The sequence below is a fragment of the Somniosus microcephalus genome, chromosome 17 (assembly GCF_052327205.1).
Source record: "Somniosus microcephalus isolate GS21.2 chromosome 17, FLI_Smic_1.0, whole genome shotgun sequence".
NCBI classification, from domain to species: Eukaryota; Metazoa; Chordata; class Chondrichthyes; order Squaliformes; family Somniosidae; genus Somniosus; species Somniosus microcephalus.
In genome coordinates this window covers 93,045,711-93,064,316 of record NC_141003.1, presented here as the reverse complement: position 1 = coordinate 93,064,316, position 18,606 = coordinate 93,045,711, and the positions used below count along the sequence as shown (strand labels likewise).

Genomic DNA, 18,606 nt, shown 5'->3' with positions numbered 1-18,606 from the left:
TATTTAATTAGAAGATAACAAAACTATTCCATTGCAGAAATTGCCTACACAGATAAGACAGACAAACAGAATAAGATTTATTACAGATATTCCCAATATCAGTTTCTTTCATTCCAGATTTGCCACACTGGTTGTTCTAACCCACAACACCAACATGTTTCTTTGAGATAAACCAACTGAATATGTTATTCTTTAATCCAGTAATCTCCTACTTGAAGCTGGCTGGTACACAAGAGTTCCATTAATGTTCATCTACAACACCAACATTACTTTATAGTGCTAGTTAATACTGAGGAGTTAAATCAGGTCTTCTCAAGATTCAAGCCAGGCTATCACTGGTGATTCTCAATGACCTTTCACATCCATGGGTTATTATAGAATGTTTGGGTTGTAGACTATTCACTTGCAAAAATAAATAATAATGCCTGACAATGTCAAATCATTTCATTTTGAAAAAAACAGGTTCTCTTGAGAGAGAATAAAAATAATGGGCCATAATTTGCGGGTCCTACGGGTGCGTATGAGGTGCGACCACACCCATAGGGCCCGCGCAAGTTCCGGGTTTAGGCATGTGAAGGTAATGTGCTAAAACCCGAAACTTGCGATGTGTCAAGAGTCTTCTTGAAAGATCCTCCGCATCTCCAGCAGAAGGGCCTCCGTGGGCGGAGAGTTGCGCTATTTGCCCAGCGAATGCCCATGAAATTTTTAGGCCTGGTAAAAGCAGGCATAAGGCCTGCTTTTGCCAGCGTAAGAGATTTAAAAAATATTAAAATAATTTTTTTTTATTCAGTTAAACATTAAAACACATGTACAATAAGGTAAGTTTATTTTTAGACCATTTAAAATGCATAAATTTATTTGTCAAAAAAATAATTTTTTGTTTTAAATGTTTAATTATATTGTATTTTAATCAATTTTAAATATGTAATGTTTTATTTATTTATTTGTTATGTTAAATTTATTTTTAATGTCATCCCCATTCATGCTTATGGGGTTTTCGTACCCAATCAGCGTAAGATCACTTTGGACAGTGGGCTGGAGCCAGCAGCAAGGTCGCAACCCGCCACCGACCCCGGCTGCACCGGACCCGCTGAGGTAGGGGAAATCACGGCCCTAATACCAGGAACAGGCAGGTATAAGGAGCCAAAAGAGACAACTCTTAAAGGGGAGGTCCTTGCATTAAAGTGAAAAGGATGCTTGCACACTGATTGCCATGTAAAAAATCTGGCGAGTATACTGTGCCAAATAATGCAGCACATTTAAAAAATCTCTGCATTCATTGAGATAATGCATCTGTTACATGTGTCTGTGTGGTTATATGAGTGTGTATATATCTCTTCAGCTTTGAAATTGTCTTGTTAATGGCCCAGAAATTCGGGTCGGGGGCTTCCTGCGGGTGCAAGCCCCTGACCTGCACTTAACTTGCGCACCGGCCGTTGAGCTGTCGGGCCCCGTGGAATTCCGATCCGGGGCCTGCTCCAACTACCGGTGCGCAGTGCTTGCGTATCCCAGGGGCGCAGTTAGTTTGATGCGTCCCCTGGGATCACGTGCTCCATTCATAAGTCTTGACAGGAAGTGCTGTCAAGACTTATAAATACTACGGCCCCAAAACATCCCTAAACGTTCAAATAAATTTTTTTAAAACATCACATTTTTAAAATAACCTATAAATTACATGAAATAACTATTTTAAACAATAACTTAAATTTTTGAAAAAAATAATTTTATACTCTAACGGGGCTAAAAATAAACTTACCTTGCTTTAAAGTATTTAAAAATAATAAACCTGTGGGAAAAATGTTTTAATTTTAATTAATTCACCACTTACCTTGTAAAAAGCAGGCCTTACGCCTGCTTTTTAAATTTCTAACTTCTGCAGACTTACCCTCCCGGAAAAACCTGGAAAAAAAACGTAAGTTCGATGCGCACGCGCAGCCTCCCCCATGCACGCGTTCGACCTCTGAACCCCTGCTTTCAGAGGAACGGAAGTGCCGGTTTCCCACGCATGCGCAGTGCATGCAGGAAACCGGCACTTCCATCGGGCCTACGGGTGAGTACCCCGTGCGTACTCACCCATGGAGGCCCGAATTTCTGGGTCAATATTTATTTACTGGTGGGTGCGCTAATTCCATTCCTAATTTTCTAACCTTTTCTGCTATTTTCTTTCCCTCTCTCAAGTCTTCCTGAGCAATGGAATCACTACAGCAGGAGGACCAGAACACTGCCTATGCCCCTTTAAAAACCAGCCACCAGGAATTACGGAAGAGAAGTTTGGAGCAAACTAAAGTACGACAAGACAGCACTCATTCAAAGCAGCAAAAGGCAAATGTAGGCTGATGTTACTGAGTACAATATAAGTAAAGCCCATTGATTCAGCAGGAATGGAAGAGCTATGGTGTTGGTGCCATGGTAGTGTTGTCAAATATACGAATGTTGGCTGGCCTGCTCTGAAGGGCTTGGACTGACCAGGACTTGTACATGAACCCGAATGACTGGGTGGGCAGGACTTGTACATGAACCCGAATGACTGGGTGGGCAGGACTTGTACATGAACCCGAATGACTGGGTGGGCAGGACTTGTACATGAACCCGAATGACTGGGTGGGCAGGACTTGTACATGAACCCGAATGACTGGGTGGGCAGGACTTGTACATGAACCCGAATGACTGGGTGACCAGGACTTGTACATGAACCCGAATGACTGAGTGGGCAGGACAATTGAATGGTCATTTCTTGTCTCAACCATTTTATGCTATGTGTTTCAATCAGTTTGCACCTTAATTCGGGCCGTCTGTTTAGGTTACTTCTCACTATAGTTCTCGGGGGAAATATTCTGTTGCTTTGTGCCTCCCGTTAGTGCCCTAACAGGGCGCAAACCAACTAGCGCCCGGGCGCCACCAACGCCTCCCGCGAAATTCAGCGGGAGGTTAGCAACAGCGGTAACCAGTAGCCAGCGACAATGACATCATCGCCGTGCGCAGTGCCCCGGTCGCGATCTTCAGGAGCGCCCCTGACTTACTGCCGGACGCTATGTCCGACGGGGTCAGGAGGGCCTACCTGCGGCCAGGGAAGCGCTAGTTAAAGGGGAGGTGCGGGGCAGCCATTTTTGTTGCTGACCGCCTGCCAGCACCTGCCTCCTCTCCCGTCCCCGGCCTCCTTACCCGCCCGCCCCGCGGAGTGCCGGCTGCGCTCCATGAGCCCGGCACTTCTCGAGTGCCAGGCTTAATGCCGGCACTCCAATCCCTTTAAGAAGGGGATGAAGGCTTGCAATACCACAGCACCGCGATATTCCCTCGCAGCGCCCCAAGAGGGAGGTGGGGCGCTTCCAGTAGCGCCCCACTTCCCTCTTAGGGCGCTACCACTCAATTTCCTTCGCGGGGGCACTAATTTTTCCAGGGCGCTGCGAAGTTTGAGGCGCTACTCAATTTTTAGCCCCTAGTCTCCACTGTTAGATTAATTTTGTTCTTTAATGCCTGATCTCTAAACTGAGCGAGTCCAGTGACTTATATATTCCTCTAATGAATTACTAGATATTTTTTCACTTCAGTAAACTTTTTTTGCAGATGTATACTTTATAAACCAGATTTTACTAAATTCAATCAGTCCAATGGCTGATTCCTATAAAACACCACCACATGTTTCATTGGCAAATTGATTTTGCTTTCAATGTTAGTAAGAAGCTTATGGTTTGAGGGTATTTGCTCACCTTGCTGCTGTGTCGCTTTTTGCTAACTGAAGGTGAAGCAGGTTGGCCAGGACTGGGGACAGCGCTAGAGGCAGTTGATGTAGTTCCTGAATGGGTGTGGGCTCCTTTCTCTGTGGCTGAGGTAACCACGGAAGGTGCCTGCTGAGACACCTTCTGTAGTTCTGCAGCCAGCTGTTTTGGGTCAACTCCTGGCGACCTTTGCTTTTCTCCTGAAAAAAAATTCAACACATTGCTTAAGAAAAGAACATCAATATAATCACATACAAAAAGGCACTGATGTTTCTGAAACTTATATTCATGCAACTTCAGCTAGTGACAGAAAACAAACGTGTCGTGATTCCAGATGTTTCTTTGGCTCCAATGTTTAAAGAGTTAATAGGCAACTACTTATTAGAGTGAATATATATTCACTATATAAATACAAGTTGTTGTTGGTGAATGGCAGCAACTGCTTCTCTATGAACTCATGGGCCTTGATATTGACAGGCAGCCAGGGAAATAGCAGGGCGACTGGCAACCCGGAAATAGGGGAAAGACGGAGGTCCCGCTCAATTTAATGGCAGGATCTCGTCAGAAATATTGGGCTAGAAATTCATGTACTCACTGCCACTCCGCAGCGCCATGAAATGGAGATAAAATGGCGGCTGCCGCTCTTTCACCAGCTGGTGGCAGGTCCCGCAGCAGCCGCCATATTCTTCTCCCCCTTTGCACTGCCGGTAACTGGTAGTGCCCTGTTAAAAAAAAAAAGTCAGCATGGTGACGTCAATTGGCGTGCAACGCCGAAACTTCACCAACGTGAACTTTGACTCTAGCACTGAATTCAGCGCCGGCTCCTAAGCAGGCTAACAGTGGACACACACATCATTCAGGCAAGTTTGAATTAAAGGGTATGGACTGTTTTTTTTTGATTTTATTGAAGTGGTGGCTTGCTGCAAGAGATGGGAAAAGTTTTTGTAAGTGTGTAGGGAGTGCTGCTGGACGCATGCAAGGGCTCGGATGGTAAATGAATACCTTTGAGAAGACAGAACATGCTGCAAATACTCAGCAGGTCATGCAACATCCGTGGAGAGAAAAACAGAGTTCACGTCTCAGGTCGACATGCTGCCTGACCAACTGAGTATTTCCAGCATTTTATGCTGTCATTTCACATTTACAGCATCCACTTGCAGAGGGAAGAGGAAGACGCAGAAGAGGAGGAAGCCGAAGAGGAGGAATCAGATGGAAGGATGCATCCCAGACAGCCCCTTTGTGGCCGGGATATCTGGGATGGAATCATCCGCCTGCGGTCCCACTGGCTGGGCAGGCTGCCTCTTCTTGCTGACCCACTAGCTGGGCAGGCTGCATTTCTTGGGTGTGTGAAATGAGGAAGACACAAGGGTGGAGTTGTGCTGATGGGAGGGCGGGAAAGCAGGAGGTGCATGCTAGAAGGAGGATAATGTACGAGGATACCAGCATCTTGTAACCTTTCAGCCCTGCCTCAGGCCAAGGGCTTAACCATGCCCATGCCAAGAATGGCCTGCATCATCTCCTCCAAGGGGGTGACGTGAGGCTAGGAAAGGGAGATGTGCCTCGTCATTGGTGCAGATAGTTGGTAGGTGAGTGATTGGGGATTGTGCATTGAGCAGCGTGTGAGGCTAAGTGCCCTGATACCACGTCCTTAATCAGGAACGGTAGCATAGTGGTTATGTTACTGGACTAGTAATCCAGAGGCCTGGACTAATGACCCGGAGATGTGGGGCTGGATTTTACCAGCCCTGAGGAGGCGGAATTGGAGGCGGGACTGCTAGAAAAAATTTTTAAAACGGGAGTGGGTCCCGAACCCGTTTCCAACTAATCTTCCTGGGAGTCGGGTCCACGATTTGTGCAGGGACCCAACTCCTAGCGGCGGGAAGAGGATTACAGCCACTTAACTGCCTGTCAACAGGTAGTTAACAGGCAGTTAAGAGGCTTTTTCCCATTTTGAAACTTCTGCTGCGGGCTTCCCGACGTCAGGGAACCCCGCCAGGGTAAGTGAGGCTGCTGTGGGTCTGTTGTTATGTTGGTATATAGAAGACAGCTGCAGGAGTGGTGGGGAGGATGCAATGTGACAATGGTGAGTATGAAAGGTGAGAGAATGTTACAAAAGTAATTTTTAATGTGGTTAGATGTTTCTGCAGGTGACAAGCTGTGAAGTGTTTGTGTGGTCTCATCTCATCGGGAGAAGTGACAGATGGCTTCTGCAATCTCAGCTGCAGCTGCCATCTGTTTTATCCTAGGGAGAGAGTAATTGGAGATTCTGGGTACAAGGGCTCATCTTTGGACAGTGATTGTCAGTGTTTGACAACATCTCAATGCTGTCAAACACTGTCAAATCATCTGTCAAACAAATGTGCTGCATATGCCTTTAAGAAAACCGGCATATGAAGCGTCATCAACTGACGTCATCTGACACTGGCTTTCCCTTAATTGGCCACAAAGCCCGCAGAGCGGGCTTAACAAGGCCAATCAGGGCAAAATAGCGTCAGTTCGTCAGACATCGCTGGGGGCGGGACTAGAACCCGGAAGGCAACAGTCCCGCCTCCAACTCGTCTCGGTAAATAAAATCCAGCCCCTGAGTTGAAATCGGCAGCTGGGGAATTTAAATTAAGTTAATTAAATAAATCTGGAAAAAACGTTAGTATCAGTAAAGGCGACCATGAAACTATCGGTTTGTCGTAATAACCCATCTGGTTCAATAATGTCTTTTAGGGAAGGAAATCTACAATCCTTACCTGGTCTGGCCTATATCCACAGCAATGTGGTTGACTCTTAACTGCCCTCTGAAATGGCCGAGCGAGCCACTCAGTTATAAAAAAACTGCTACAAAAAACAGTAAGAATCAAACCGGACGGACCACCCGGCATCGACCTCGGCACCGGCTACAGACACGACAATGACACACCCTGCCCAGTTGGCCCTGCAAAGTCCTCCTCACCAACATCTGGGAACTTGTGCCAAAATTGGGAGAGCTGTCGCACAGACTAGTCAAGCAACAGCCTGACATAGTCATACTCACAGAATCATACCTTTCAGCCAATGTCCCAAACTCCTCCAGCACCACCCCTGGGTATGTCCTGTCTCACCGGCAGAACAGATCCACCAGGGGTGGCGGCACGGTGGCGTACAGTCGGGAAGGAGTGACACTGGGAGTCCTCAACATTGACTCCAGACCCCATGAAGTCTCATGGCTTCAGGGCAAGCATGGGCAAGGAAACCTCCTGCTGATTACCACCTACTGCCCTCCCTCGGTTGATGAATCAGTACTCCTCCATGTTGAACACCACTTGGAAGAAGCACTGAGAGTAGCAAGGGCACAGAATGTACTCTGGGTGGGAGACGTCAATGTCCATCACCAAGAGTGGCTCAGTAGCACCACTACTGACCGAGCTGGCCGAGTCCTGAAGGACATAGTTGCCAGTCTGGGCCTGCGACAGGTGGTGAGTGAACCAACATGAGGGAAAAACCTACTTGACCTCATCCTCACCAATCTACCTGTTGCAGATGCATCTGTTCATGACAGCATTGGTAGCAGTGACCACCGTATAGTCATTGTGGAGACGAAGTCACGTCTTCACACAGAGAACACCCTCCATCGTGTTGTGGTACTACCACCGTGCTAAATGGGATAGATTCAGAACTGCAGCTCAAAACTGGGCAACCATGAGGCGCTGTGAGCCATCAGCAGCAGCAGAATTGTATTCCACCACAATCTGTAACCTCATGGCCCGGCATATCCCTCACTCTACCATAACCATCAAGCTAGGGGACCAAACCTGGTTCAATAAGGAGTGTAGAAGAGCATGCCAGGAGCAGCACCAGGCGTACCTAAAAATGCAGTGACAACCTGGGGAAGCTACAACACAGGACTACATGCATGCTAAAAAGCGGAAGCAGCATGCTATAGACAGAGCTAAGTGATTCCACAATCAACGGATCAGATCAAAGCTCTGCAGTCCTGCCACATCCAGTCGTGAATGGTGGAGGACCATTAAACAACTAACGGGAGGAGGAGGTTCCATGAATATTCCCATCCTCGATGATGGTGGAGCCCAGCACATGAGTGCAAAAGACAAGGCTGAAGCGTTTGCAACCACCTTCAACCAGAAGTGCCGTGTGGATGATCCATATCGGCCTCCTCCTGAAGTCCCCACCACCATAGAAGCCAGTCTTCAGCCAATTCGATTCACTGCACGTGATATCAAGAAATGGCTGAGTGCACAGGATACAGCAAAGGCTGTGGGCCCGATAACATCCCGGCTGTCGTGCTGAAGACTTGTGCTCCAGAACTAGCCGCGCCTCTAGCCAAGCTGTTCCAGTACAGCTACAACACTGGCATCTATCCGACAATGTGGAAAACTGCCCAGGTATGTCCTGTCCACGAAAAGCAGGACAAATCCAATCCGGCCAATTATCACCCCACCAGTCTACTCTCAATCATCAGCAAAGTGATGGAAGGTGTTGTCGACAGTGCTATCAAGCAGCAGTTACTCACCAATAATCTCCTCACTGATGCCCAGTTTTGGTTCCGCTAGGACTACTCGGTTCCAGACCTCATTACAGCCTTGATCCAAACATGGACAAGGGTTCTGAATTTCAGAGGTGAGGTGAGAGTGACTGCTCTTGACATCAAGGCAGCATTTGGCTGAGTGTGGCATCAAGGAGCCCTAGTAAAACTGAAGTCCATGGGAATCAGGGGGAAAACTACCCATGGGCTGAAGTCATACCTAGCACAAAGGAAGGTGGCTGGAGGTCAATCATCACAGCCCCAGGATATTGCTGCAGGAGTTCTTCAGGGCAGGGTCCTAGGCCCAACCATCTTCACCTGCTTCATCAATTACCTTCCCTCCATCATAAGGTCAGAAATGGGGATGTTTGCTGATGACTGCACAGTGTTCAGTGCCATTTGCAACTCCTCAGATAATGAAGCATTCCATGCCCACATGCAGCAAGACCTGGACGACATTTGGGCTTGGGCTGATAAGTGGCAGGTAACATTCGCGCCACACAAGTGCCAGGCAATGACTATCTCCAACAAGTGAGCATCTAACCACCACCCCTTGACATTCAACGGCATTACCATCGCCGAATCCCCCACCATCAACATCCTGGAGGTCACCATTGACCAGAAACTTAACTGGACCAGCCACATAAATACTGTGACAACAAGAGCAGATCAGAGGCTGGGTATTCTGCGGCGAGTGTCTCACCTCCTGACTCCCCAAAGCCTTTTCACCATCTACAAGGCACAAGTCAGGATTGTGATGGAATACTCTCCACTTGCCTGGATGAGTGCAGCGCCAACAACACTCAAGAATCTCAACACCATCCAAGACAAAGCAGCCCACTTGATTGGCACCCCATCCACCACCTTAAACATTCACTCCCTCCACCACCGGCGTACCGTGGCTGCAGTGTGTACCATCTACAAGATGCACTGCAGCAACTCACCAAGGCTTCTTCGGCAGCACCTCCCAAACCCATGACCTCTACCACCTAGAAGGACAAGGGCAGCAGGCGCATGGGAACACCACCACCTCCAAGTTCCCTCCAAGTCACACACCATCCTGACTTGGAAGTATATCGCCGTTCCTTCATCGTCGTTGGGTCAAAATCCTGGAAAACTCTCCCTAACAGCACTGTGGGAGCACCTTCACCGCACAGGCTGCAGTGGTTCAAGAAGGCGGCTCACCACCACCTTCTCAAGGGCAACTAGGGATGCACAATAAAGGCTGGCCTTGCCAGCGACGCCCACATCCCATGAACAAATAATTAAAAAAATTAATAGATTCTAGCATTTTCCCTACTATTAATATCAGGCTAACTGGTCTGTAGTTCCCTGTTTTCTCTCTCCCTCCTTTCTTAACTGGTGGGCTTACATTGCTACCTTCTAATCCGTGGGAACCGTTCTAGAATCTATGGAATTTTGGAAGATGACAACCAATGCATCCACTATCTCTACAGCCACCTCTTTTAAAACCCGAGGATGTAACCTATCAGGTCCAACGGATTTATTGACTTTCATTCCCATTAATTTCTTCAGTACTACTTTTTTACTAATACTAATTGACATGAATCAGTTATTCATGAAAGAAAGACTTATGAAATAATACTGAGCGGCCTGCGGGTGGCGGTGTCCAGGGAGAGTATAAATACTTGGGCACGGGCCCAGCTTGCGCAGGACAGTCTTAACAAGAACTAGCGAAGGACACAACTAGCCCTCCATGTTGTGAAACAGTTGATTAAATCTTTGTTTAACGTTTAGACCAAGTGCAGAGTAGTTTTCTTACATCACTAATTTCTTTCAGTTCCTCATTCTCGCTAGACCCTTGGTTCTCCCCTATTTCCGCGAAGCTTTTTGTGTCTTCTTCCATGAAGACAGACACAAAGGCCGGAATTTTGCCAGTGCTCAGGGGGCAGGTTTGGAGGCGGGACATCCGGCAAAATCACAAAGATTGACAGTGGGCAGGAAACCCGCCTCCAATCAATCTTCCCAAGTGTCGGGTCCCCAATTTGCACATGGACCCAACACCTAGCAGCGGGAAGAGGATTATAGCCACTTAACTGCATGTTAAAGGTTGTTAACAGGCAATTAACTGGCTCTTTTGCAATTTTGACACTTCTACTTCGGGCTTCCCGACATCCGGACACCACGCCAGGTAAGTGTGACGTGTTGTGAGTCTGCTGTAATGTTTCTGCATTGATGCCAGCTGCAGAAGTGGTGTGAAGGATACAATGATGCACCGGTGAGTTTCAGAGGTAAGGAAATGTTGTGAAAATCATTTTTAATGCATTTAGACTTTTCTGTAGGTAAGAAGTTTTGAATTAGCTGTCTAGTCCCACCTCATTGGGAGAACCTCTCTCACCAGTGACAGATCGCTTCTGTAGCCTCACCTGCAGCTGCCATCTGTTCTAGCCTAAGGAGGGAGTCATTGGAGAGCCTGGGTGCAAGAACACATCTGTGAACAGTCATTGTCAGTGTTTGCAGCACCTCAATGCTGTCAAACACTGAGCAATGAGCTGTCAAAGAAAAAATGTGCGTGGTCTCTTTAAGAAAGCCGGCTGATGACGCATCATCAAATGACATCATCTGACCGGCTTCTTCTTAATTGGCCAGCAAGCCCGCAGGGCAGGCTTAACAAGGCCAATTGACATAAAATCACGTCCGTGGGCCGGATGAAGTTGGGGGAAGGACTGGAACCCGGAAACCAGCTGACCCACTCCCAAGCCGCATCGATCGATAAAATCGCGGCGAAAATATTTGTTTAATTTCTCGGCCATTTCCTTATTCCCCATTATAATTTCTCCTGTCTCAGCCTGTAAGGAATCCATGTTTACTTTCACTAATCTTTTCCTTTTTACACACCTATAGAAGCTTTTAGAATCTGTTTTCATGTCTCTCGCTAGTTTACTCTCATTCTATTTTCCCTTTCTTTATCAATTTCTTGGTCCTCCTTTGCTGAATTCTAAAATCCTCCCAATCCTCAGGCTTACTACTCTTTTTGGCAACATTATAAGCCTCTTCCTTTGATTTAATACTATCTTTAACTTCTCTTGTTAGCCACGGTTGGACCACTTTTCCTGTGGGGTTTCTGTGCCTTAAAGGAATGCATATTTGTTGTAAATGATGTATTAATTCTTTAACTATCAGCCATTGCTTCTCTACCATCATACCTTTTAATGTAGTTTCCTAATCTACCTTCGCCAACTTGCCCCTCATACCTACGTAGTTTGCTTTGCTTAGATTTAAGACCCTAGTTTTGGATTTAACTAAATCACTTTCAAACTCAATATAAAATTCTATTATGGTCACTCTTCCCTAAAGGCCCCTTTACTACAAGGTTATTAATTAACCCTTTCTCGTTGCACAATACTAGATCTAAAATAGCCTGTTCCCTAGTTGGTTCCTCAACATACTGATCTGGAAAACTATCTTGCATACATTCCATGAATTCATCCTCCACACTATTACTGCAAATTTGGTTTGCCCAGTCTATATGTAGTTTAAAGTCCCGATGATTACTGTATTACCCTTGTATTATGCGCCTTTAATTTCCTGATTTATACTCTGCCCTACATTACAACTATTGTTTGGGGGCCTATAAACAACTCCCACCAATGTTTTCTGCCCCTTGCTGTTTCTTAGCTCCACCCAAACGGATTCTACTTCTTGATTTTCGGAGCTAAGATCCTTTCTCTCGACTGTCTTTATTCCATCCTCCTCTTTTTCCTCTTCGAAAAGTTAAGTATCCTGGAATATTTAGTTCCCAACCTTGGCCACTTTGCAACCACGTCTCCGTAATGGCTATTAGATCAAACCTATTAATTTCTATCTGCGCTGTTAGTTCATCTATTTTATTGTGAATGCTTCGCGCATTCAGATATAGTGCCTTTAGCTTTGTCACCTTAGTCACTGATTCCTTATTACCTTTGTTGCTCTTTTTGTCCCTTCCTGACCCACTCTGCTTATTTTTACCCCAAACTCTGCTCTGCTCTAGAGCCTTGACATTTCTCTCACTGCTTTTAAATTGACTGTTTCCTGAATCCTCCCACCTCCCTTTCATTAGTTTAAAGCCCTGTCTACTGCCCTAGTTATTCGATTCGCCAGGACATTGGTCCCAGCCTGGTTTAAGTGGAGCCCGTCCCAACAGTACAGCTCCCTCTTTCCCCAGTACTGGTGCCAGTGCCCCATGAACTGAAACCCCTTCCTCCCGCACCACTCTTTGAGCCACGCATTTAAACCTCTCATCTGTTTGTCCCTATGCCAATTTGCGCTTGGCTCAGATAACAATGCAGAGATTATTACCTTTGAGGTTCTGCTTTTTAATTTGGATCCTAGCTCCTCAAACTCCCTCAGCAGGACCTCATTCCTAGTTCTACCTATGTCGTTGGTTCCTGCGTGGACCACGACAACTGGAACCTCCCCCTCCCAATTCTTCTCCAGCCGCGAGGCATCCTTTACCCTGGCACCGGGCAGGCAACACAACCTTTGGTACTCCCGGTCGCAGCTGCAGAGAACAGTATCTCTCCCCCTGACTATACTGTCACCTACCACTACCACATTCCTTTTTACTCCCCCCACTTGAATGGCCTCCTGTACCATGGTGCCGTGGTCAGTTTGCCCATCCTCCCTGCAGTCCTTGTTCTCATCCATACAGGCAGCAAGTACCTCATACCTGTTGGACAAGGTCAAGGGCTGAGGCTCCTCCATCACTACATCCTGGGTCCCCATACTTTCCTGACTCGCAGTCACACCCTCCTGTCCCTGACCATTGATTAACTCTAAAGTACTGTTTAACCTAAGGGGTGTGACTGCCTCCTGGAACAAAGTGTCCAGGTAACGCTCCCCTTCCCTGATGCATCGCAGTGTGCAGCTCGGACTCCAGCTCAACAACTCTGAGCCGAAGTTCCTCGAACTGCAGACACTTACCACAGATGTGGTTGCTTGGGATCTCATTGCTCTCCACCAACTCCCACAAGCTGCAGTTATGACACACCACCTGCACTGCCATCTCTATCTAACCTTATTTTATTTATATAATTACTTACAGTTTTTATTCAAACGATTATTTAGTTTTAATTAGTTCATTTAGTTTAAGTTATTAATTCAATAAAGTTGTAGTAGTTAATCCTCTCCCAGTTCTGAATTTAAACCACTAACCTAAACTGTCTCTGACCTGCCAACACTAGACAGTGCAGTTTAGTTCCTGATCTCACCATGTGGGAAATCGTGGCAGCAGACGGGCTGTCTACCTTGGGAATGGTCTGGGAGTTTACTGGGTAGCTTGTTGGGCCTGGAGGAAACATTCCTGCTTCTCCTGGCCCACGAGCAGTGCTGTAATAGCACTTACTTGATGGATTGAGCCCTTCTCGCCTCCTTTCACTGGCCGGGTTGCCAGGGAAACCTGGCAGACATGAGTTAATAGAATCACTGTTAAAATGAAGGCTCGCAGCCTCATTAAAATATTTAAATGACCAACCTGCCTCCTGAGAGCGGATTGGTCGCCTACCACAATTAACACCGGAAGTGGGCGGTTTCAAGGTGGGTGGGATTCCTGTTTCAGATTTTTAGCTTTTTAACCTCCCACCCAAACCAAACTCACCTGTTTTTGGGGATTAAAATTACCCCCTATATTTCAGCTGATGTGCAAAGTAATTATGATGTTTTGTCTTTACAGTTTAATAATTGATATTTCACTCGGCATAAACACTTGTAATTTGTCTTACCAGCCTTTGCTTGGTCCTGTAATTCCAAATACTGGAGGTTCTCCGAATCGGACAGCATGTTCAGGTCCCTAAAGGAAAATATGAATAAAATTTTCAGATCACTTTAACAGCCCCATTAGCATTTTACTGTTTAATTGTAAAGATAATGTGAGCAGTGGTTATGATACAAGAGAGTTTCCAGGCATCCCCCATTACCGATGCACCAATGAGCTGACTGTCGTGTCGTGTCAAACGGCTAATGGATGGGTTTGTTCAAAGTGAAATCTTTATTATCTGAATAAGGTTATAAGAATGCATTAGATTTTATACTAGTCAATTCAAAAAAATTAGCCATGTATCAATGAAGGTCATTGTTTTCTCTACTGTGAAATGCAATGTGATTTGTACATTAATTATAACCATGAATGAGCTGAAAGGCTATTAGTATTTTGTCCATTAATACTGGTCTCTAGCTGCAAAATGCTTCTCATGCTACAAGTTATCGCTTTAATTCATATATTGTAGAATACTGGGGTGCTGAACTAAAGACTTATTCTTGAGATTGCGAAGCAGCCTTCCCTCCTCCCTCTATGCATGGCATGATCCTGAGCAAACAGAAGGTTCCCAGATTTCATACTTAGACTTTGCTGATTTAACGAGTCGCAGCTGGGAATTGTATGTTGCAGTAGGGGGAGAGGCAAAGAGAAGGGGAGGGAAAGGGAAGGGGAGAGGCAAAGAGAAGGGGAGGGAAAGGGAAAGGGAAGGGGAGAGGCAAAGAGAAGGGGAGGGAAAGGGAAAGGGAAGGGGAGAGGCAAAGAGAAGGGGAGGGAAAGGGAAGGGGGTGAGTTGTTATTAGTGCCGTTGTCAAGTGTCCGCCTAACACTGACTGCAACCTCACACAATGACCATTTGAGGAAAGGTCATTGGTGTATATGGAATCAAACTCCAGAAGGAGCTGCTCTCTTCAGTATAGGAGGCAAAGGAAGAGAGTTATGGGAGCAGAGATCATTCAATGTGGGCAGACAGATCCATCTAAAAATGCTTTCTGTGGTTCATTTTTCTTTCAGTTTTTGTTAGCGGTCACAATTAATGAAAAACATCTTTTAAGTAAGATAGTATCTCAGGTTGAGGTCTCCTTTCAAATAATCAATTGTGAGTATGTTTCATGAAGACTCTTTGTATATCAACATTTTTATCTTCATGATAACAAGATTTAAGCCTGAGACATAAAGTATAGATACTTACTTTGGGAAGAATGTATAATTTTAAGCTAAGAGAATAATGTGCACAATTATTGATACCAAATGTAATTCTTTCTTGTTGAAGGAACAGCTGAAATGAAAAGACACCTTCACTAGTATTGTGGCATTCCTCTGTATTTTAGTGCGCCCTAATTATGGGAAATGATGGTCTCATGGAACAAGGAGTTTTATAAAGGTTTCACCTTAACATGATGTAAAATAAAAGTCATGAAGCTTGAATGGTAAACAGAAAGGTGGGGAAAAACTCACAGTCTTACACATATTTCAGCTTCCCCAATTGGCACACCAATGATGCATTGTACTTCCTCATAGGTTTTACCAGTCAAAGAAATTCCATTCCATTCAAGAACTTGCATTCCTGCCAAACAAAGAACACAGAATGAGACTGTCAAAAAGTCCAGTAGCATAGTATTGGCTAGATATGAGTATCAGCCAATGTTTTTAATCCTAAAGAAATCACTTCATCTTCAATTAACTCTCCGTTCCATAAAAGCCTGTCATAATCTATAATGATAAACGTTGTGATGCACTGCCCAGATCACATGGGTTACCATTTCAGTTAGTTGCCACTAATATATTTAGCTGATATGGAAATGATTGCTATTGAAAACCATAGCCGCGATTTCGCGGACCGAGTTGGGTCCGGGGCAGTGTCGCGGTCCCAGGCCTCTGCAGCCCACACTCTCCAAGTGATTTTCCATTGATTGGGCTTGTTAAGCCCTTCCTGCGCGGTTCCCGGCCAAGTAATAGGAAGCGGGTCTGATGACATCATTTGATGACGCGTCATCAGCCGGTTACCTTAAAGGGGCCATGTCCAAATTGATTTTGACAGTTCTGCTGTCAGTGTTTGACAGCACTGAGGTGCTGCAAACACTGACAAGCACTGCACAAAGGTGCATGGCTGCACCCAGGCTCTCCCAGGACTCCCTCCATATGCTTATGGAGGGAGTCACAGCACACAGGGAGGTTCTCTTCCCTTCCCATGGGCGGAAGAGACCTCCCCAGGTGATCAACACAGCCTGGTTGCACATTGCACAGGAGGATACAAGCAGGGATGTCATCAGGAGGACAAGGCTGCAGTGGCACAAACCTTTCAATGATCTCAGTAGATCACGAAACATTACTGCAAAGCCACACTCAACCTCATCCTGCTGTGCCGCTCATCACATCCACATCACTCTGCCTTCCCTACCCTACTCCTGCACACCTTGACTCACACCAACTTACCTTGCACCTCCACCCATCCCTCTCTCCCTACATTAGCACTTCCCCATTTCACTAGCCACTCACTCACCCTCATCCTAGTCCAATCATACCAACTAACAACACACAAGGGTAGGTACTTGGGTGGTTTAGCCAATGTTCATGTGAGGTTTCTGGTAATGTGCTGTCAAATATTAAAACCTTTATTTTCAGTACTTTGCGTTCTTGGACAGATTTGTGTGCACCTTTGGGAGTGGCTTAGTGAGTTGCAGTGAATGGTGAGACATTAGGGCATCCCAACCCCCCCCCCCCACAATGGTGATGAGTGTGCAAGGAATGGTTTGGGCATTGTAGGGATGCTTTATGGTGTTGGTGTGGGGTAGTGCCAACCTGGCGCATCATGTGGCATCCAGCCTGTACACTGTCAAGTGAAGTAAATCTGGCCATGGTGAGGCCCTCCCGGGCAGCAATGTGGTCAGGTGTTGATGCCCTGTGTCCTGTGTAGCATCAGGTGATTGCGGAGAAGGCTGATGTTGTTGTTGTTGCTGCTGGTGTGCCCGGTGATGCTGGTGTTGGGGCTGATCTTGGTGGGATTCTGAGGACCAAGGTGAGATATTTTCAAGGGCAACAATGCTGATGGAATAGATGGCAGGTGAGGTTGAGATGTCAGAAGCGATCTGTCAATAGTGAGAGAGGTTGTTCCAATGAGGTGGCACTGGATAGAGAGTTTGCTCCAAACACTTTCAAGCTGCAGAAAGCTTGATATGTCTTCCAAATGCAGTAACCAACAGTTTCTGAGCTTTGAAAGTAAACAGCTGTAACATGGGATCTTTTATACAATTTTGGCAGCTGTCAGGTCATGAGATAATTCAATGCTGAATCCACTCACGACATGCTGAGCTGACGTGATCCCCGAACAGCGGGTAACCTGTGGGGAGCAGGTAGAATTGAAATGTAGGCATAAAGTAACACTTAATTGGATGTTAACAATCCATTTAATAATGTCAATTGCCTCCCCCGCTGCTTGGTGTCGAGTCTGCTCAGCACTGACAGACCTGACACCTGGGAGACTCGCGTGGAGGCGGATCGACAGTGGGTTCTCTGCCTGCTGTCAATCTTTCCTATTTTGACAGCGGACCCGCCTCCGAACCCGCCCTGAGCGCCGGCAAAATTCAGCCCCATCTCTTGAGAAATATCACAATACTTTGGAGTATGTCAAAAATGTGGCAACATTCAAAATGTCTCACTAAATTTGGAAGTCATTAATATCTAAAGCACTTCAATGGGTTAAAGTTATTTCACAGCAAACCTTGTAAAAATCTTTTTAAAACACACCAAACATGCATTTTTTATAGTGTTTATACACATCAAACCAAAACTCATTTCAAATTTTTCAGAGAATGTCAAATACATGAAAAAGCAGTAAAGGTGAAGCAAAACAATTGATACTCCGACTTACACTTACAGTAATGTTAGCGAGTCAATAGAAAGGGTCGGTAAATATGGCCAAAAACATTGAGTGCTGCACAAAATAAACGGCAAAATACAAATTACAATAAATATGCATTTACAAAGAAGACCATCTTTTCTATACTGGTATCTTCCCAAATACAATAGCCTGCCAGAATTACATATGAGACAGCTTATAAAACACACTTTATATCACACACCTTTAATAGCAAGACTCTTTTTGAATAACCAGCAAACAGAGGACCACAAAGAGGGTTTATTGTAGATTTTTCATCATCAATTGCAAACATCTTTCCATATTTCTTTTGCATTAGCTACATCCACACAATATTTTCAGCTGGTTGCAGACTGCTGATATTCCAGTCCGTGCTAGGCTGCAATCAGTTGACAGCAGGTATGTTTAGAAGAATTCAAACAAGGCAAAGTTATTTTGCTATTTTGATCTGCCGAGTTGCCAGCTGAAAATTGACATAACTCGTCACAAATAAACATGAGGGAAATTCAAATGCCTCACACCCTGTGCTAACTGCTGGTCTTGATCTATGTACGATTCTTAGAATTTCTGTTCCTTGGATGTGGGATCCTACAGAATAGATTTTAAAACTGTAGGATGCTGTGATGAAAGAACGTGGAGGCCCCAACACGGAAGACCTATTTTCATGTTTGATGCACAAATCAATATTGCAACTCAGCTGTGTTTAGACTCCGATGTATCCAAACACATAATTTAAAAGCAATGGTTA

General features: G+C 45.6%; 1 protein-coding gene across 11 annotated transcripts in view; it reads right to left on the bottom strand.

Annotated features, from left to right (window-relative positions):
• The window catches only part of LOC147105924 (protein piccolo-like), a 917,910-nt gene that overhangs the window by 293,372 nt on the left and 605,932 nt on the right, over positions 1-18,606 (bottom strand). For 8 of the 11 annotated variants that reach the window (XM_086010851.1, XM_086010854.1, XM_086010852.1 and 5 more), the window contains 3 exons: positions 15,440-15,548; positions 13,950-14,017; positions 3,708-3,916 (listed from right to left, as the gene is read on the bottom strand). In XM_086010851.1, the coding sequence (XP_085866977.1) occupies positions 3,708-3,916; positions 13,950-14,017; positions 15,440-15,548 (386 nt within the window). Of the gene's footprint in view, positions 1-3,707; positions 3,917-13,949; positions 14,018-15,439; positions 15,549-17,852; positions 17,916-18,606 lie in introns of those variants that run through there. The other 3 variants (XM_086010859.1, XM_086010861.1, XM_086010860.1) reach the window with 3 other exon arrangements.